Source organism: Leptidea sinapis, chromosome 26 (assembly GCF_905404315.1).
Source record: "Leptidea sinapis chromosome 26, ilLepSina1.1, whole genome shotgun sequence".
NCBI lineage: Eukaryota > Metazoa > Arthropoda > Insecta > Lepidoptera > Pieridae > Leptidea > Leptidea sinapis.
This window is the reverse complement of record NC_066290.1, coordinates 5,675,717-5,694,077: the sequence shown is the minus strand read 5'-3', so window position 1 is coordinate 5,694,077 and position 18,361 is coordinate 5,675,717. Positions and strand designations below refer to the sequence as shown.

The 18,361-nt window shown below is 33.5% G+C and overlaps 2 protein-coding genes across 4 annotated transcripts in view; one reads left to right on the top strand and one right to left on the bottom strand.

Annotated features, from left to right (window-relative positions):
* The window catches only part of LOC126972530 (C-1-tetrahydrofolate synthase, cytoplasmic), a 42,875-nt gene extending 39,697 nt beyond the window's left edge, over positions 1-3,178 (top strand). For both annotated transcript variants that reach the window (XM_050819356.1, XM_050819357.1), the window contains exons 12-15: positions 536-684; positions 1,370-1,473; positions 2,204-2,489; positions 2,884-3,178. In XM_050819356.1, coding sequence (XP_050675313.1) covers positions 536-684; positions 1,370-1,473; positions 2,204-2,489; positions 2,884-3,126 — 782 coding nt within the window. In that variant the 3' untranslated portion in view covers positions 3,127-3,178. The remainder of the gene's footprint in view (positions 1-535; positions 685-1,369; positions 1,474-2,203; positions 2,490-2,883) is intronic.
* Positions 3,179-5,158: 1,980 nt separating this feature from the next.
* Positions 5,159-18,361, bottom strand: part of LOC126972549 (G-protein coupled receptor Mth2-like) — a 48,819-nt gene continuing 35,616 nt past the window's right edge. The window contains exons 2-8 of one of the 2 annotated variants that reach the window (XM_050819395.1): positions 17,717-17,884; positions 17,312-17,427; positions 14,606-14,684; positions 12,557-12,717; positions 10,785-10,923; positions 8,668-8,757; positions 5,159-7,349 (exon numbers count right to left, since the gene is read on the bottom strand). In XM_050819395.1, the coding sequence (XP_050675352.1) occupies positions 7,142-7,349; positions 8,668-8,757; positions 10,785-10,923; positions 12,557-12,717; positions 14,606-14,684; positions 17,312-17,427; positions 17,717-17,884 (961 nt within the window). In that variant the 3' untranslated portion in view covers positions 5,159-7,141. The remainder of the gene's footprint in view (positions 7,350-8,667; positions 8,758-10,784; positions 10,924-12,556; positions 12,718-14,605; positions 14,685-17,311; positions 17,428-17,716; positions 17,885-18,361) is intronic. The other variant, XM_050819394.1, reaches the window with a different exon arrangement.

Genomic DNA, 18,361 nt, shown 5'->3' with positions numbered 1-18,361 from the left:
TTGAATACCTTTCAATATTACAAGCCCTATACGTGCAACTTAGAATTGCTCGATTTGTGCTTTATTACTTGAATCCTATACGAAACATAGCGGCACTGAGCTGCTACTGCACGCCGGTATTTTGTGTGAATATAGCAATTAACCTGGACGAGTCTGACCCATTTGTGCTGACGTCATAAGACGGCAGAGTGACTCTCCCACTTCTAAAAGCCCTTAGTCGCCTTTTACAACTCCTTGGGCCTGGGACTCCCCTATTCTTTTTACGCCCCAGGCAAGCACCGGGCATTATTACTCCGTCTCAGTTGGGATAAAACATCAGGTTAATGTGCGATGTTGGTTTCGTATCCTGCAAACTTAGATATTACATTACTTCTTGGATATTTTGATTCTTTTTCGGAGCTCTCAAGGAACTTACTTCCACGCATAAACGTGTAAAAAGGCAGCAATCACAGGCAATTTACTGTGATTTCCTCTGGTGCAAGGGTGCTTATCGTTCGTTTTTCTTTCTACCCATTAAAAAAAGTATAATACATAGGAATGGAAAAGTTCTTCGACATCAAATGTCGCGCGAGTGGTGAGCGCCCACACTGCGCTGTGACGGTGTGTACGGTACGGGCTCTCAAGATGCACGGCGGTGGCCCCACGGTGAGCCCTGGTCTGCCCCTCAACCAGGTTTATTTAGAGGTATGTGATAACACAGATAAACTGTATATAAAAATCACGGCCAAGTGGTCTCAAAAAAAGTAAATGAAATGGTCCATATTTAAGGTACAAATGAAGTTTGTATATTTAATCATAGAAATGATTGAGATCACTTAAAAACATCAAATTGGTTAGATTTAAAAGAGCCACATCTCAAGTAAATGTCCTAATAGGTTTGCAATTATTGGGGTTGAGCAGGTTATCAACTGTAAAGTATCTTGTAGATTTAACAAATTAAACAAAAAATTTACAACATAGAAAAATTTACAAAGAAAAATCGCCAGCAAAGTGGAATTGAGAAAATATTGAGATAGACGAGTTGAGTTGCTATAATCGATTTTATCTGGGATTGGAGATTGATCCATTTATCTATTAATTACTAGCGTAAAGCAGACTTCAGAAAACAAAAGTTATTTGACTAGATACAAGAATAAGACTAGTAGATATGTTGCTGGCTCATTAGAAAGTTTAAGATTGAACCTCATTAAGACATGCCTACTTTTTGAACAATTTTTTTTCATATAATATTGATTTACTTCGTGGCCTTCGAAACGTGGAGGGAGTTATGCTATTCGGTAAATGTAAAAACCCCTTTAATAATAATAGTTTCCTAATTTACTAAAAATTCTGATAATTGTTGTTTCATGATGTGGTTATGTGATTGCAGGAAAATATAGAACTATTAAGCAAAGGGCTGTGCAATTTAGGAAAACATATCAGCAACGGCAACAAGTTTGGTGTACCAGTGGTTATTGCTATCAACAAACACGGGTAAGATTTCAGATATTTCGTATATAAAACGTTAACAATATACCATAAGTACTTTTGAAGTTATACTTCTTTAGGCACGTTATGAAAAAAATATGAGAGTGAAATTTTAAGATGCGTGCGCATCATTGTAACACAAAATTAACAGGTTGAAGTTGATTCCTAATTTTTCTGACGTTTGCGTCATTCGTTTTTTTTTTTTGGTTTCTTCGACCATTATTAGGACAGGCAAAGGGTTCAAGCCAATACAGCCGTATTCATAATTTAATAATTAATTGTCAAAGCCATATTTGCAAGATTTTTACAAAATTGTTATTTCTAAAAACATAGAATAGCACGAGGAATAAATCAATAAAATGATTGCTTCGTTAGGCCAAAGAAGTATCACTTCTTGCTTGCATACAAAGTACACACACTTTGTTTGAGTATTTTTATTTTGTTCAAGCATTTTGTTGTGAATAAAAATGAAAAGCTGCACGCCCCATATTAAACTATTCAGCGATTTCGCGATTTTATACAAAAAACATGTTGTCTTTGGATCTGAAATTTAGAATTGTCTCGTCTCAAATGTAACTAGTGCAGTTGCTTAAAGTAAATCAATATCTTCATCTAAAAATATCAACCACTTTAAAATCATTTTAGTTATCTTGAGCAAGAGGAATGGTAAAACTGTAACTACGTGAATGTCCAAAGAAGTATGGATCCCTAAAAATATAATTGAAAATTATTACAGAAATGATACACCAGCGGAACTGAACCTGGTGAAAGAATTCGCGATGAAGAATGGCGCGTTCGGAGCGGTGATATGCGACCACTGGGCCAAGGGTGGAGCAGGCGCCTTGCAACTTGCAGACGCTGTGATCGACGCCTGTGAATCACAGTCCAACTTCAACTACTTGTATCCTCTTGGGCTGCCCATTCAGGACAAGATACAGAAGATCGCCTTCGAAATGTACGGAGCTGGCAAAATTGAGTACACCGATGATGTATTGGAGAAGATCAAGCAATTCACTGAGAAGGTACGGTAACAACAGATAAATTTTACAGGGTAATTAATTAATTTAAACAGAGTAATTCTGTCAGAACTAAATTGCGATATCTCTTTTTACGCTACATTTTGTAGATTATTGTAGGTAAAATATAGATATACGTAAATAAAAGTTCTTGTTTTTTCAAAAGTCCCTTAAAGAAATTAATTACAAATTTATGAATTTTGTTAATTATCATGAATTACAATACCATTGCAAATGCTGAGAATAGCTAGAAACTCACTCTCACTTGTAAACAGCAAAATGTATCCACAATTTCTACAGAAGTCTTTTTATTTTATCTACATACCAAAGAGATCGACTATGAACTCGTGAAAAGAGTTTATCTATGAGTTATTCCCGTTAAAATGTTTTTTCTTGACAGGGTTACGACAAATTCCCAATATGCATGGCGAAGACATCAAACTCGCTAACAGGCGATCCAGCTATCAAAGGAGCCCCAACCGGCTTCACTCTTCGCATCAACGACATATTCGTCTCCGTGGGAGCTGGCTTCGTAGTTCCCATGGTGGGAGAGATTTCCAAGATGCCAGGGCTTCCAACTAGACCAAGCATTTACGACATCGACCTTAACACTAAGACTGGCGAAATCGAGGGACTGTTTTAATTTGTTGTTTTGAATTTTATTTTTATTAAAGATATACAATATGCAAGCGTTACATTTTTGTTTTGTGAATCTAACTTACCTTACCTATAATACTTCTTTTCTTTCATTTAAGTTCCTGTAACTCCAGAGCATTTCTTTTGATTTCATTCCAGGTCTGTCCGATGTCTTTCGCTGTTTTCGCTTGGCCTATCCAGCGCTATTTGCGGCGCTTAATCTGTTGGTCAATTGGGACTTCATGACAGCGTTGCCAAAGATAATCGTTCGTAGGTCGCTCAATTTGGACGGCATTACTACGCGTATGTGGCTTAAGCAGCATATATAATCGGCATAATCCAAATTCTATAGAGTATTTGTTATGCCGCATTCTATTCCGCGGCGCTTGTTGTGCGTTACTCATTTCAAAATGCCGTCAAGATCCCCAAGAAAAAGAAGGTGTGAAAGAAGGCACCCTTGTCGTTAAACCCGCTTGTACCGCTATATCGTCTTAGACAATTAAGTTAATTATTAAGACAACCTAAAATATATCTTGGTTATTCATAACATAATGTTTCTAAGAAACATGAAGACTTACCATAAGAGGCATCATTTAACATTTATGAATAAGATAACAATTATAACGATTATATTACACGTGAATACTTATACTTGATTTTTTTTATATAAGAGAGAGCAAACGGGCAAGAGTCTCATGGGGTGAGGAGTGGTGAGGCAGCCGGCCATGGCCATCCGCAACAACAGGTGTCAAGAGATGCGTTGCCGGCCTAAGGTCCCAGGTCGCTAAGTCGTATCGATTCGGGAAAACCGCAGCCGGTTATTAATTCCACAAAGTATCTGTGCGAGCCAAGAAATTTCTTGCAAAACGCGCGGTTGTGGAATGTCAGACGTCAACGTGATGCGAGTGGTCTTTAGCATTTTGACGTTATTTCCGGTCTGTACTGTTATCTTAACAACCGACGATTACAAAGAGAACACAATAATTAATTTACTACTAATAAAAAGTGTAGTGTGTAAGTTTGTATATCGCTTTAGCCATTTCTGAGCTAACCGTATTTCTTTGTACGGTACAAGCAAACATTCAAAATTCGAAAATATATTTTTGGTCTCGATAAGATAAGAACATTGAGCGTAAAACGTTATTTGATAATATATTTAATATATACAGAACCACTATTGTATGGTTTTGTTATATTATGCAGACAAGAAATAATATTGTATATATTGTGTTTGTTGGACGCAATTACTAATTGTGACAGTAATCACGACCATTATATTCACGAAGCATCCCTACACTAATAATAATTTCAAGCTCAAAAGGGTATTTTAATGAAAATAATTTATATCATTTTAAAACGATTCATATATTGGATGCAGCACCTTACAAACTAATTTGATTGTATATTACAGCCATTGTAAAATACTCTATTTGATTGAAAAGAGTGGCCGTTGAGTTTCTTAAATGTTCTTCTCACTTGCCTAACTTTTTACAAATATATGGTAAATTCAGTAATTTAATGGAAATATTCTACATAACCTCAAAATCAAAGTAATTCGTATGAAGTGCATGTAATTATTAGTTAACGACGAAGATATGTTGACCTATGATAAGTCTTATAAACTACGAAAAGGTTTTCATTAAATTAAATACCAGTGGGAGGCTCCTTTGCACAGGATGCCGGCTAGATTATGGGTACCACAACGGAGCCTATTTCTGCCGTGTATTAATAATGTGCAACATTATTGTGTTTCGATCTGAAGGGCGCCGTAGCTAGTGAAATTACCGGACAAACGAGACTTGACATCTTATGTCTCAAGGTGACGATCGCAATTGTAGTGCCGCTCAGAATTTTGGGTTTTTTTAAGAATCCTGAGCGGCATTGTATATTTTTGCCCTCAGCTGAACGTTCTGCTCGTCTCGTCCTTTATAAAAAAAATGTAGATTTCGATAAACGGCCTATATTAATCTTATGTGCTCAGTAGACTTGCAGATTTAGTAGAATTCGCTTTGGAAATACGAATATAATAAACACATAGGTTATAAATAAAATAATATTTTTATTAATCAAATCATTTACAGTTCCATTTGTTATTAATATATATATATTTTGTACATGAATTAAAAGTAATTATTTATAAAATAAATATAAATAATTAAAATAAAGTACCTAAATACAAAATAAAATTTTGGTATTGGTATCTTGTATACAGTAATGTGAAAAACAGATCAAAATATCCATGATCCGTTCGATCGCAGATTGGCAACTTAGGATTGCGATTGAGTTTATAAAGCGTTCAAATTAAATTAAAATAAAATATCGTGTGTTAGTTTTGTTGAAACTAGATTCGTAGGCTTTGATATGATTAGTTATACACAAATAAAATTTGAAATACAAAATTTTATGAACGATGCGGGATTCGAAACCACGACCTCCGGCGTTCCGTGCCGGTGCTCTAACCAACTCATAAAAAAACAACCTCGTTCATAAAATTTTGTTTTTCAAATTTTACTTTAAAAACATAACATATTGTTATGATTAGTTATAAAAATATGTTATTTAACAGCAAAAGTGCAATTTGATCAAATTTATAAGTAACTATAATACAAGAGGAAAAACAGAAACTTTTACAATATCATTTTGGCTTGAATTTTGAGTTCAATTAATAATGCTGCTATCCAGATATTGACGCACGTATACAGGAAATCCCAAAATAACATAACAAATGCCTACAACAGGAAAATATATCATTTTGTATTTTACTATCTCCCAGCCGCATATTTCTCTCAATGTGCGATCGTTGAAATGCGACAAATTATGAATTTAACACAAATCGCAATAAATATATTATTATTACAGTGAAACTTTTATTACATCGTCTCAAACTTTTTCATGTTGCATATCGCTTGACAGTCGGGCGGCGCCTATAGTTCGCAGCAGTTGACCGTGTATTGTTTAGAGTAAAGACTATTAGTCATTTCAACAAACAAAATATATTATATATCATTTCGATACAAATGCTTATATGAGTATAGTATATATGAGTAAGTATTTATGTGGATTCTATCCACATAAATACTTTCACTTTCATCGTGGTTTCATAAAACCACACAATTGCTTTTTATATTGCGAGAAAATTTTAACTTATATGAGTCCGCATAATCTATAGTAGTATAACTATATACTCTTTGATGTCTGTTTGTAACTTCTAAAACTGACTGACACACATTCTATGATACATAAAGTTTTTGTCTGTCCGTCTGTCTGTTAGTCCGATAGAACGAGCGTCGAGAAGGGCTTGCACGATCTTGATGAAAAATGGCATCCAAATAGGATAGACGTATAATATTTTAATTCTTTAAAAAAAATCTTTTGGTTTTTAAGGACCTAGGTTATTATTAGCGGGAAAAGTCCTCTTCTACAGAATAAAGTTGGTTTTGGCCTGCATTGCCCCATAACAATATACACATAGCACATAATATTATGAAAATAATTACAGTAAACTAGGCCCGCCGTATCTATGTCAGTTAATTCAAAATTGTCATACTAAAATCGCGTTTGTTGCAGAACTACTTAAGTCTATTAGCCAATCCTTCAATATGGGGGCCCCATTGTAGTTTGGAATCAAGAGTAATGCCAAGAAATAGAACAGATTCCACTGTTATAGTACATCTCTGCTTAACAAGATACATGCTAATAAATAATTAAATTAATAAAAAATTCGGTTTTTCAAGAATCAAGTCGTGACTGCATTGTAATAGCCAGGGCGTATTAATTACAATCAGCTGAGCGTCCTGTCCGTCTAGTCTCTTATTTTAATAAAAATAAAAATATAAATAATAACTTAGTAAAACTTAATGCATAATAAATTAAAATACAGCATTCTATATAACAAATTATATAATTCTATATATTAGACTTAATACTTTTGATAACTTAGATTATATTCTAGTGACTAGTTATAACGTCGTAATATTATGGCATTTTTATTTTGGTTCGTCAACGCATAATTTCTTTCTCATCTAACATTTATTGTCCATTGGGACATCCGTAGTATATTGGATCACTTCTTCATCATCATCACCAAGAGCCAAGTACCTCTCAATCGCCGCTGACATACAATCTAAGTAGCCGTGTTTCAACAAAACCTTTATTACTCGACGTCGGAAACACACCAATACCAGAAATATCAAAGGCCCCTGAAGTGAGTTGAATACATCTGTTACGGCCCTGAAAATTTAAACAATTTTATAAGACTAAATAGAATTATATAACAATGGGTGTCTCAGATCATTTATAAGCCTAGATAGAATATGACAGCTGTGAAAACGTCGAAAAAAAAATTGACTTTAGAACGAACCTCTATTTTGAGCAATTCACGTTAGGGTTAACGCAAAGTGTCATACAAATCGTGAGTGTAAGGCGTAGCTTGTCACGCACACACTAAAATAATATTCCTGGCCTGTTTTTATAAGTTGTCTAACAGCAAGAGACTCTATCTAGACTATAAAGTATCTTAGGAAGAGAGTTCGATACACTTATAAGGACATATCATCCGCAAACTGATAGCGGAACGGCAAAAGTGTGCTTAAAGACAATGTAAGCACACTACTCCTCAGTCCTTAGTCGTGTGTCAACTGTCACTGTCCGAACCGAGTTCTAAATACAACATAATATTACGTAAACTGAATTAATGTTTTACATTGCTGCTTATTGACCAAGAATATTTTAAGCAACTGGATTTAATGCGGCAATGTATAAAAATAGCATATTTCGGCTTTGTTTTTATACGACGTGATGGGTATATATTATATAGAACGTCATTGAGAAATTCAATTCGTGCTTGGAGTTAGGGCTGTGAACATTTACTATATGATGTAGAGTATGTCTGATTTCAGAGAGGACAAATAAAGAGTACAGATTAATAAAAACGATCATAATTTTTTTTAAATTCATAATAATTCATCAATGTTGACTTGGCGCAGCCATACTACGTTATTTTAGTAAATAGAAAGTATTTTTTGTGTTATGTTAGCATGGCTGGTATGTGCCAGGGAGACAGTTTTAGTAAACAATATACATAGTATTTTAGCATACCCTATTTGTATTGTAGAGTACACCTACATAAAAAAGAGTACAATACTCTATTTAAGAGTACGGTTGGCAACCCTGATTGGAAAGGGAATAGGGCTACTACTCTAACTTCTGTGGTATGAGGCTGGTTACCACTTGGCCTGCATTGTTAAATCGCTGGGTACGTAGTTAGTACCTATATACTCATATAAAGGGTTTGGGGTAATGGACACTATCCCATTCCTAATCCCACTATTATAATATGATGTAAACATTAGCAACAGTCTGTAAGGTTTAGTAGTAATAACGCCATCTATGTTTTTAAGCTAGGAGCTTTGATATGGATTTAAATTTCAATCAATGCATATACTTTTACTAATCTCAATGAAAATTGGTTTATTTTAAAATACTTCACATTAGGTAAAGACGAAAATACAAAATTATTCGTTTATTGGCGTGTGTCGTAGGTACTTACCAAAATACATGAGGTCCCAAAAGAGAGCTTATCATCTCAAACAACCACGGCAAACCCATGATGAAAAATAGTCGCAGTGTCATGAAGAATCTGGAGAGGAAATATTACAGTTATCAATGATACATGTGCGGAAAGAGATTTATTTATTTACTTTATTGGAGACAAAAACAGAAACTAAAGATTTAATATACCTTCAAATTACTACGAACTCAAATAATTACAGATCCTTGGAACGTCTCACTGAGAACAAAATTATTTCGAATATAGGAAGTCTAAACCACTAAGATGGATATGCAATCTTTGAAATTAACGAAATTTATTTATGTACTAGCTGACCCGGCAAACGTTGTTTTGCCATATATAGTATAATTCACGCGATAGTTTTATAAGTAATAAAATATTGCCAATATTATAGCCTGAACATCATTTTGTTCTATTGTCAATAGTTTTAGCAGCGCACGCAAAAATAGGTTTTCGATTTTACACCTTGTGTTACAAAATAGCAATTTTATGACGGATCCCTAATTTTGAAAAAAAAACAAACAGCCTATAGCCTTCCTCGATAAATGGACTACCCAACACTGAAAGAATCATTCAAATCGGACCAGTAGTACCAGAGATTAGCGCGTTCAAACAAACACTGCAGCTTTATAATATTATAGTATAGATTTCATACATAGGTACTACATTTTTCAATATATTATACGAATATATAACATCAATTTTCAACGATATCAGTAAGAGTTATTACATGATTTCAAAGTCAGAACTTATTTCAAGAGAATATAACAAGAATATTTAATTAGCTCGTCAAAACTGTTTTGAAAGTCAAAAGCAGTCAAAAGAGGCTCGCTTTTTCTTTTATTTTTCGCTAGACGTACGTATAAAATACTGTCATGTGAGTTGTAATATATTATTTTGTCAGAAAAGAAATTAATGCGTTTTAACATTAAATATTAAGAATCTACTTTAAATTTTTTTGGTTTGCTTTAATTAGTTACATGGTGCATGGACTTCGTGACGCAAGGCTTAAAATTTACGATACAAGCAAATGAATTGAATTTTGTTGTCATTTTCTACTCCCATCAATAGTTTTCATTTCAATAGTTTGCGTAAGCTTTAAGGTTTATTTGCAATAAATAATGCCATATCTGTCCTTGGTGTATATGTTTACCCTCAGAAAATTTTGCGGAAGTAAAAAAAATGTTCCATTGGTAACCTTATTATTCAAATCTCTACATAGAATATATACAAAGTGTCATACGTCAAAACCGATATTCAAAACACTTTTTCAAGTCTGCTTCAGATAATTTATATCAGCTCGTAAAGCAGCGAATATTTTTAAATTCGAACATTCCTATTAACTTCTTCCTGCTCCCTATTTTTACATACTTATAATTAAATCATCATTACAATAAATTATAATTGACAAGTGTCATACATAAAACCTACTTTCTGCTTGTATATTATGCCTGGTAATTGATTATGAAACATATATTAAATTTTAATTTTTATACTAAGTAGATATCTTTCTTGTTTAGAAATGAAGGGTCTGGTAATTTAATTTTTTTTTTGAAAATAAGGGGCGAGACGAGCAGCACGTTCAGCTGATGGTAATTGATACGCCCTACCCATAACAATGCAGTGCCGCTCAAGATTCTTAAAAAACCCAACTATTCTGAGCGGCACTACAATTGCGCTCGTCACCTTGAGACATAAGATGTTAAGTCTCATTTGACAAGTAATTTCACTAGCTACGGCGCCCTTCAGATCGAAACACAGTAATGTTTACACATTACTGCTTCAAGGCAGAAATAGGCGCCATTGTGGTACCCATAATCTAGCCGGCTTCCTGGTGGTTTTAATTCATTTAAAAAATGCAAGATATAAATTAAGTAGACAATATTAAACAAATTTTGAATTCTTCTAATATGCAAGTTTAAATCTATGTACCTACGTAAATATTTTGAATGGTTATTGTGTAAAATTAAATTTATCACAAATAAGAAAGATCTTAAACAAATGATACAATCATATTATTATTCAGGTCAAGGAACTCATTCGTACTTATAATTAAACAAGTTAACTATGGTTGTAATGTTTTAATGACTACTCACTTGTATTTCAAAGCTTTCACGTGAGAAGACGAAAACGTGTGCCTCCATAAATATACAGACATATACAGGAACATAACTATATTGGCTGCGATCAGTATCGACATAACACTGTACATATAGTACCACTGTTGACGTGTATCTGAAGTCAATAACACAGGATGTAATATTATATATAGATTCACATTAAATTAAAGAAGTAGCAATATAAAGTGTGAAGGACATATATGACGCATTTTAGATCTGAGTGGAATCATGATCCCTTTTGATGGATGAAAAGTATTTTATTTGCTTTAACATATATTTTAATATTAGAGAAGTTATTACGCAATGCAACTTATGCCAGCTACATACATATTTTTACAATAGATTATAAACGATATAAATATAGACAATAACTTTTACCATAAATGAAAGATTGTTAATATATACTAAAAAGAGAAACGGGTCAAGGATTGAACCCTGTGGCACGCCCATCGGAGACTTTTGATTGTATACTGTAAATGTCTACAAACTGTTTTCGACTCTTTAAGTAAGAAGTCATTAATATTTTTGTTATGGAAAAAGGGAGGACATACACGCTTTATTGAAGGTAGGTACTGATGTGGTTTCATCCCGGAAACACCGCAAAAGGAAGCTCATTCCACAACTTTGTAGTGCGTGGAATAAGGCTCCTTCAAAAGCGCACTGTGTAGGACCGCCACACATCCATATGGCGGGGATGATATCCTAATATGTGGCGGGTCGTAAATTTAGCAGTTATTAATTTTAAAGAATTGCTCACAAAGATCTTTATGGACTTTAGCTTGGTCCATAGTAAATCGTTTATATTAATTTCCGGGGGAGTTGTATAAGCCAGAAACATTACTATTATTTCGTAACTTGGTAATTGTCTCCGCGGTGACACTTTACCACGAGCTAAATTCACCATATTACAATTAAATCAGGCGTGTTTAAAATATATTTATAATTATATTTCTTTATTAAAACAGTATCTCAATATTCATAAAGGCATTTTCTAAACAAAAACCAGCACGTAAATGTACAAATAGTACAAATGCTTAACAAAGACTAAGTGAGTTGACGACAGCTGCCTGTAATTATTATAATAAATCACCGTGAGACGTCTTCCCTACTACGTATTAGGTACATAATATTCGAGTTGGTTGTCTGAAAAGTTTCTGTCAATGTTTGATATAAAATACTTTTCATACATCAAACGGATGTGTGAAAAGAGCTTCCTACTTGGATTCTCTAATAAAAATGTTCAAGTACTGTATGTTACGGGTATTTAAAAAGTGTAGAAGTAGCAAACAATTAACTTTTCCGTAATATATAATCGGAGAACAAAGTTGTACACAACTAAATCAATATTAAATGCTAAAAATATACTCGAAATAATGAAAAAAAAAAATAGAAGTCATCTAGAATATAAATTTAATTGCAACCATAGACTTTAGAATATATTATTAGGGTATCGAAAAACAATGCGTGCGAGAGAGTGAATAGTTTCAGTTTTAACAGAGATACAGCAAGATAGAAAAGGTAAGCGAATCTATTGTTCCTCTAAACGATTTTGATAGACAAATCGTTAACAACCAGGAATTCTTGGCATTAGCCCCCTTAGTATTTTGAATATTAACCCTAAAGCACACATTGACAAATCAATATTGGTCACGCGTACCATAGTAAGGCTGTCAGGAATGTTTATGGTTGTATATCGTATATATGGTAACATATCAGGCTATGAGAATTGTTGTATGAATAAAACTTACCAAAAAACCAGCATGAATTCAAACCGATACCGGGTTTGCTATGATGTCCAGGATGATAGTTGACAATGGCCATACAAATTGTCAGCAGGGCTGGACATCCCCAAGCATACATTGAGAAACATAAGAATGTTTTCCAACCGTATTGTCCTGAATTTGGCTGGCTGAAAATAAATCTTTACTAAAATACTTATTTTAGAGGAGGTTTCACTGTAGTTTCTAAATACAGCTATAATTATTTTATATTTTGTTTTATAGTTAAGAAAACATAAGCTTAGTGCTGATCAGATATTATTATAATCCCTGTACTATTTTACTGAGAACTTATGAATGTCATAAGAAAAATATTTTTTTTATGACATTCATTTCCGTGACCTACCATAAACTGATTTTGATTTGGTTTGGTTTGGTGTGATTTGATTTGATTTGATTTGATAACAATTAAGAATAGAATATAAGAAAATCAATAAGTATAAATTACTTTATGTAAAGACAGTTTGGAATAAGGTTAACTTTTGTAGATTTAGCTACTTTTTCCTTCTATTCAGCTGGAGGTTCTTCAATTTTACAGTTTATTTAAATCATACCATTGTGATATGCATATGTAATTTATTAAAATAGATTGAACGTGGGAATAAATCAGTTCTGATAAAATTATTATTAATTTCTCTAATATATTATGTAATTGAAATAAAGTATGGTCATATTTATCAAACGCCTCCGATAAGTCCGTGAACTTTATGAAATATCTGTCCTTTTTCTGAAAACTATTATTTTTTATAATATTTTAAAAAAATTATCATTGTTGGCCTATTAGCACTCCCTTGGGAACATTAACGAATATACCTACCTTACGCCCTATTCTGAACCCCTGACGTGACCTCGGTTGAAACGAATAGAAACAAGATTCGCATTCATAAAATGAGTAAGAATGGTTTATAGTCGACATTAATTATTTGCGCTTTTATAAATCGATATCAAGTGTTCCTTAATAATAATGATTTTTTTAATGAAAATAAGAGACGAGGCGAGAAGGACGTTCACCTGATGGTAATTGATACGCCCTGCTCATTACAATGCAGTGCCGCTCAAGATTCATGAAATACCCAAAAATTCTAAGCGGAACTACAACTGCGCTTGTCACCTTGAGACATTAGATGTTAAGTCTCATTTACCCAGTAATTTTACTAGCTACGGTGCCCTTCAGACCGAAACATAGTAATGCTTACACATTACTGTTTCAGAAATAGGCGCCATTGTGGTTCCAAAAATCTAGCCGGCACCCTGTGCAAAGGAGCCTTCCACTGGTAAAAATATGATAAAACCAGGCTGCCGAAATAAGACATAAACCAGTCAAAGGTATAAGTAATGTTGCTTCAGAGCCATATGTTTCATATACAAAGTAACAACATCTCTCAAAATAGCTGTAGAAATACCTACTGCTGACTCATTATAATACTGTTTAGGAGGAGGAACCTCGTTAAATAACTAAAATGGTATGTTATGGCCTTTTCAAGTTCTTTTATTAGTAAATTATTACTTTTTAGTAAGATTACATGAAAATGCACACTATCCGTTATAATGCCAAGCGTTTTACTTTTTTACAAAATCCCTATAAAGTTTTTATGAATAATCGTACAAGAAAGAAGAATCAAAGAAATGCAATTATTTTTTAAATATACGTAATTAAACAAGTCTGGGAGTTACTAGATTATGAATTTCATCTAATATGTGACTAATTAAATTTTTTATGGATTTGGATTGTTGGATGAGGGCAGCGCATGACCGATCATCGTGGGAGATATTTGAGGAGGCCTTTGTCCAGCAGTGGACGTGTTAAAATTTATTTTGTTGGTACTTTTTTCTTGATTAAATTGCAAGGCTATTATATTATTTAAAAAAACTTGCCTGTATTGTTCAGGTAAGGTAGGTCTAAAATTTCATGGTATGAAGAGATGAATTTTGGCACACTATATAATCTATAACATTATATTACTAGTAATTATTAACTAGGTTATTATATTCTATTGACAAGTAATAAGTTTAACTTACTGTATGTTCATCAACAATTGTATTGATATCGCGTTCGACCAAAAAAAACTCGCAACAATGAAGAAGTACACGAAGAAGGCTGAAAAAAAAATGAATATTAATTTTGTGCTTTTGAGGTTTGAGCAACATATAATTTACAAATACCATTCATCTGTATGTGTGTTATTTATCAGTGGTATTCATCTCGCTTCCACTTTCAACCAAAATTTGGAACGAATTTCCTTTAACGGTGGTTCCAGGTCAACGAGACGTACCTACTCTTGTTATCAATTACTATCTACGTCTTCATTACTTCACATTCAAATTCAAATATTTTTATTCAAATGATGTGACATCACTTATTGAAAGTCAAAAACTACCACCCATTCCAAAATGAATGCCTCAGACCTGAGTAGAATGGGCGCAACACAAAGTTTACAAAGTAATATTGTACAATTAAACTTATTCTTTAATAGCCTGAGGGCGATCGCTCCATTCCCAAACTGTGGTACCATTAAGAAAGTCATTTATGTTATAGTAACCTTTACCACACAAACGTTTTTTAACAATTCTTTTGAATAAGATAATTAAGACTTTTGTTTTGAAAATTTTCTGGGATCTTGTTGTAAAAGCATATACATCGCCCCACAAAAGACTTACTAACTCGACTTAGCCGAGTAGTAGGCATTATAAGTTTTGCATTGCTCTCTACTTTCATAGTTTCGTAATTAGCCTCTTAAAATGAACTGCAGTTATACTAATTAATGTTCTAACTTTTACGCTATTCATTCTAATTTCATGTTTTTTCTGCCACACCCAACATTTACAAGAATCTTTAAGCGTAGGAAACAACATGCCTCCATGATCGAAACAAACTGGCTGCGCAAAAACGTATGTAAGTGGCCTTTCACTTAGTTAGCCAATTTCATTATTTATCAATGTCACCTTAACTCGTTACCGTCTTTCTATAAAAGATTGGCCCTAAAAGTTAACGTTACTGGTTTTTTATTTTCTTCATTATCGCAATGATCCATAACAGCAAAGGATCATCTCTGTATATGGTGTTGGAATAACAGGAACTACAGGCCCTCCACCGATCGGGGCGATGGGTACGGCGCAATTCTATGTGTTGATTGCATTACGCTCAGTCATTGTCGCTTTGGAATTTGTAATGACTCGATTAATTTCATCACTATTTAGCGGCAAAATAATTAAATATGAATGGCTATATTAATAATGTGGTGGTTTCTTCCTTGTTTTGTTAGAAAAGCAATTTGGTTCTCTGCTACATTTGCGGTACAGAAGAGGTACCGGGAATAGCAATAATTATTTCAAAAAGTATCTTTTTTTAACAGTAAAGTAGATAATAAAATAATTTTGTATACTGTATATTAAATATATTACAGAATCTTTTATCCCCAAGTATCTAATAGCAAATATGTACTTTTATTTCTTTGATTTGCAAAACTAATAACATAACATATAAAGCACCTTCATACTAGTAGTGAAAATGGAAATTTACTAATATGTGCTTCATTATAATAAAGTGCCTTTAGCGAATTTTCTTGAAACTGTGATAATCACAATGTTAACCCTAGGAACAAACATAAACTTGTTATGCTAACTACTCAGTTAAGTCGAGTTCGTAACACTTTTGTTGGGCGATGTATATACTTTTACAACATGATTGCAGAAAATGTACAAAACAAATGTATAAATTACGAAATTCAATTAAATTTGTTAAATAATTAATATTTTAAGAATTAAAAAAACACGCTATATATAGAAAACCGACTAGAAAATAGAAAAGTGATAGATGAAAATCGTATTTTGCAAAAATAAAAGTGGAATAATTTTATCAAAATATTGTCATCGGACCTCGACAAATCTACGAAGTTTGAACGAAATCTGGCCGTTTAAAGTGGGTCAAATCGCGCCCAAATGAGTAGGTTATACCTAAACAAATATACATACAGGTGAAGCTAAGATAAGGCCTGTAAAAAACGTGTGGTAAAGGTTACTATAACATAAATGACTTTTTTAACGAAACCACAGATTGGGAATGGAGCGACTGCTATCAGGCTGTTAATAAATTTTATTGTACAATATTACATTATAACGATTTTTTTATGTAAAAAAAACAAGAAGCCCGCTGAGTTTCTTGCACTCGTTCTTCTCAGGTGTGAGGCATACTTTTTCGAAATTGTGTTTGTTTTTGACGTTCAATAAGTGATTTTAAATCCTATTTCGAATTAAATTATTTGAATTTAAGAGGCACAGTATCATCAGAAGGCTCAGGTAGGTCCTCCGTCTAGAGTGCAAGGGCTATAAGACATCCTGTCCTAACTGTGGCCATGGCCTCACATTCCAGTAGGATGTGTTTAGGATCTTCGTAGGCCGTCTGCGTAATTCACTTATAAGGCCTGGTGAGGATTATATTTACATTTGTTGTATGAGGTCTGGGGGTGGAAGTGCGTGGAGGAGATCAGGTCAAACTGCTCTGCGGCACAATAATGCGGTAAAAGATATATACAAAAGCGACGGCTATCGCAGCGCCAAGTAATTGAACTGTTCAAAGAGTACTAGATCCCCGACAAATTGAGAAGCTCTGCGTAGCACGTATGGTCATATGGTTTGAGCTGATTACTGGTATCTATTTCAATTAACTTAAAAATGTTAAGGATAATATTCTTATTAGATTAAATAAATGAGATTTAGCAAAATTACCTCTTACTGCACAAAGATTTAAGTCAGAATATTCCAGGAGTTTCATGAAGCCCAAAATGCACATCCCAAGTCCGAGACTAAGGCAAAAACTGATAATACTCTTTCCTTGCAGATCCCTGCAATAAATCATTCAATTAAGGGTTTTTCAACTCCTGCCACAGGATAAATTGATTAGATAACTAGGTAAATAATACAATTAATTAAGTTTGTAGTTTTTGAATATTTTGTCATACAAACAGGAAATTACTAATTGAAATTCAAATGTAATCTTGTTAATTGTAAATGAAAAGAACTCTCATATATTGATTATGACGTCTGATTCAAATAAAATACATTTTTTGGATAATACAATACATGACAGTCGATTAACCTAAGGAAACCTAAAGTAGAATAAATATTACGCACCTGAGCTCTGGCAATATGCAGTAGACGATAACAGTTATAGCAAAGAATATGGACGACACGACCATGCAGAATCCGAGAATACTGTCATCCAATAATACTTCTTCTTCATCGGCACATAGGACCAGAACGCCTTCAGATTTGTTGAGCGTTCTGTTTGCGACACAGAATCTGTAGGAAAGTAAAAATGGCATTAATAATATGTAGAATTTAAGAAAGTTAACACCGCAAAAATACTTGTGTTCCAAAATTCATGCGATGGTAAATAAGATGGTAGCTGATAATACCATAGCAGAATTTTTCACTTTACCTAATTCATATAAATGTCATTATAGGCATTTTTGACCCGAGTTCTCAAAATACACGCCGAAATGTATTTATTTTAATCCTAAGGTTTGGGGAAAAAAAGGTATGTGGCTTTGTCGCTCTCAGGGCGGGCTCTAAACTCTGAAATGTGAATTGCAGTACAGACAAAGCATTCTAAGCTATCAATGTTTCATATATTCTGCCGCCGTAGTTGGAAGCTAATATAGAGTGAAACGAATAGATACACCAGCAAAGTTCGATTGACATTGATGATGTTGTGATAAATGTATATGATGATAAAATGTGACAAAAAAAGTCATACTAAAAGGATTAGTAACTATA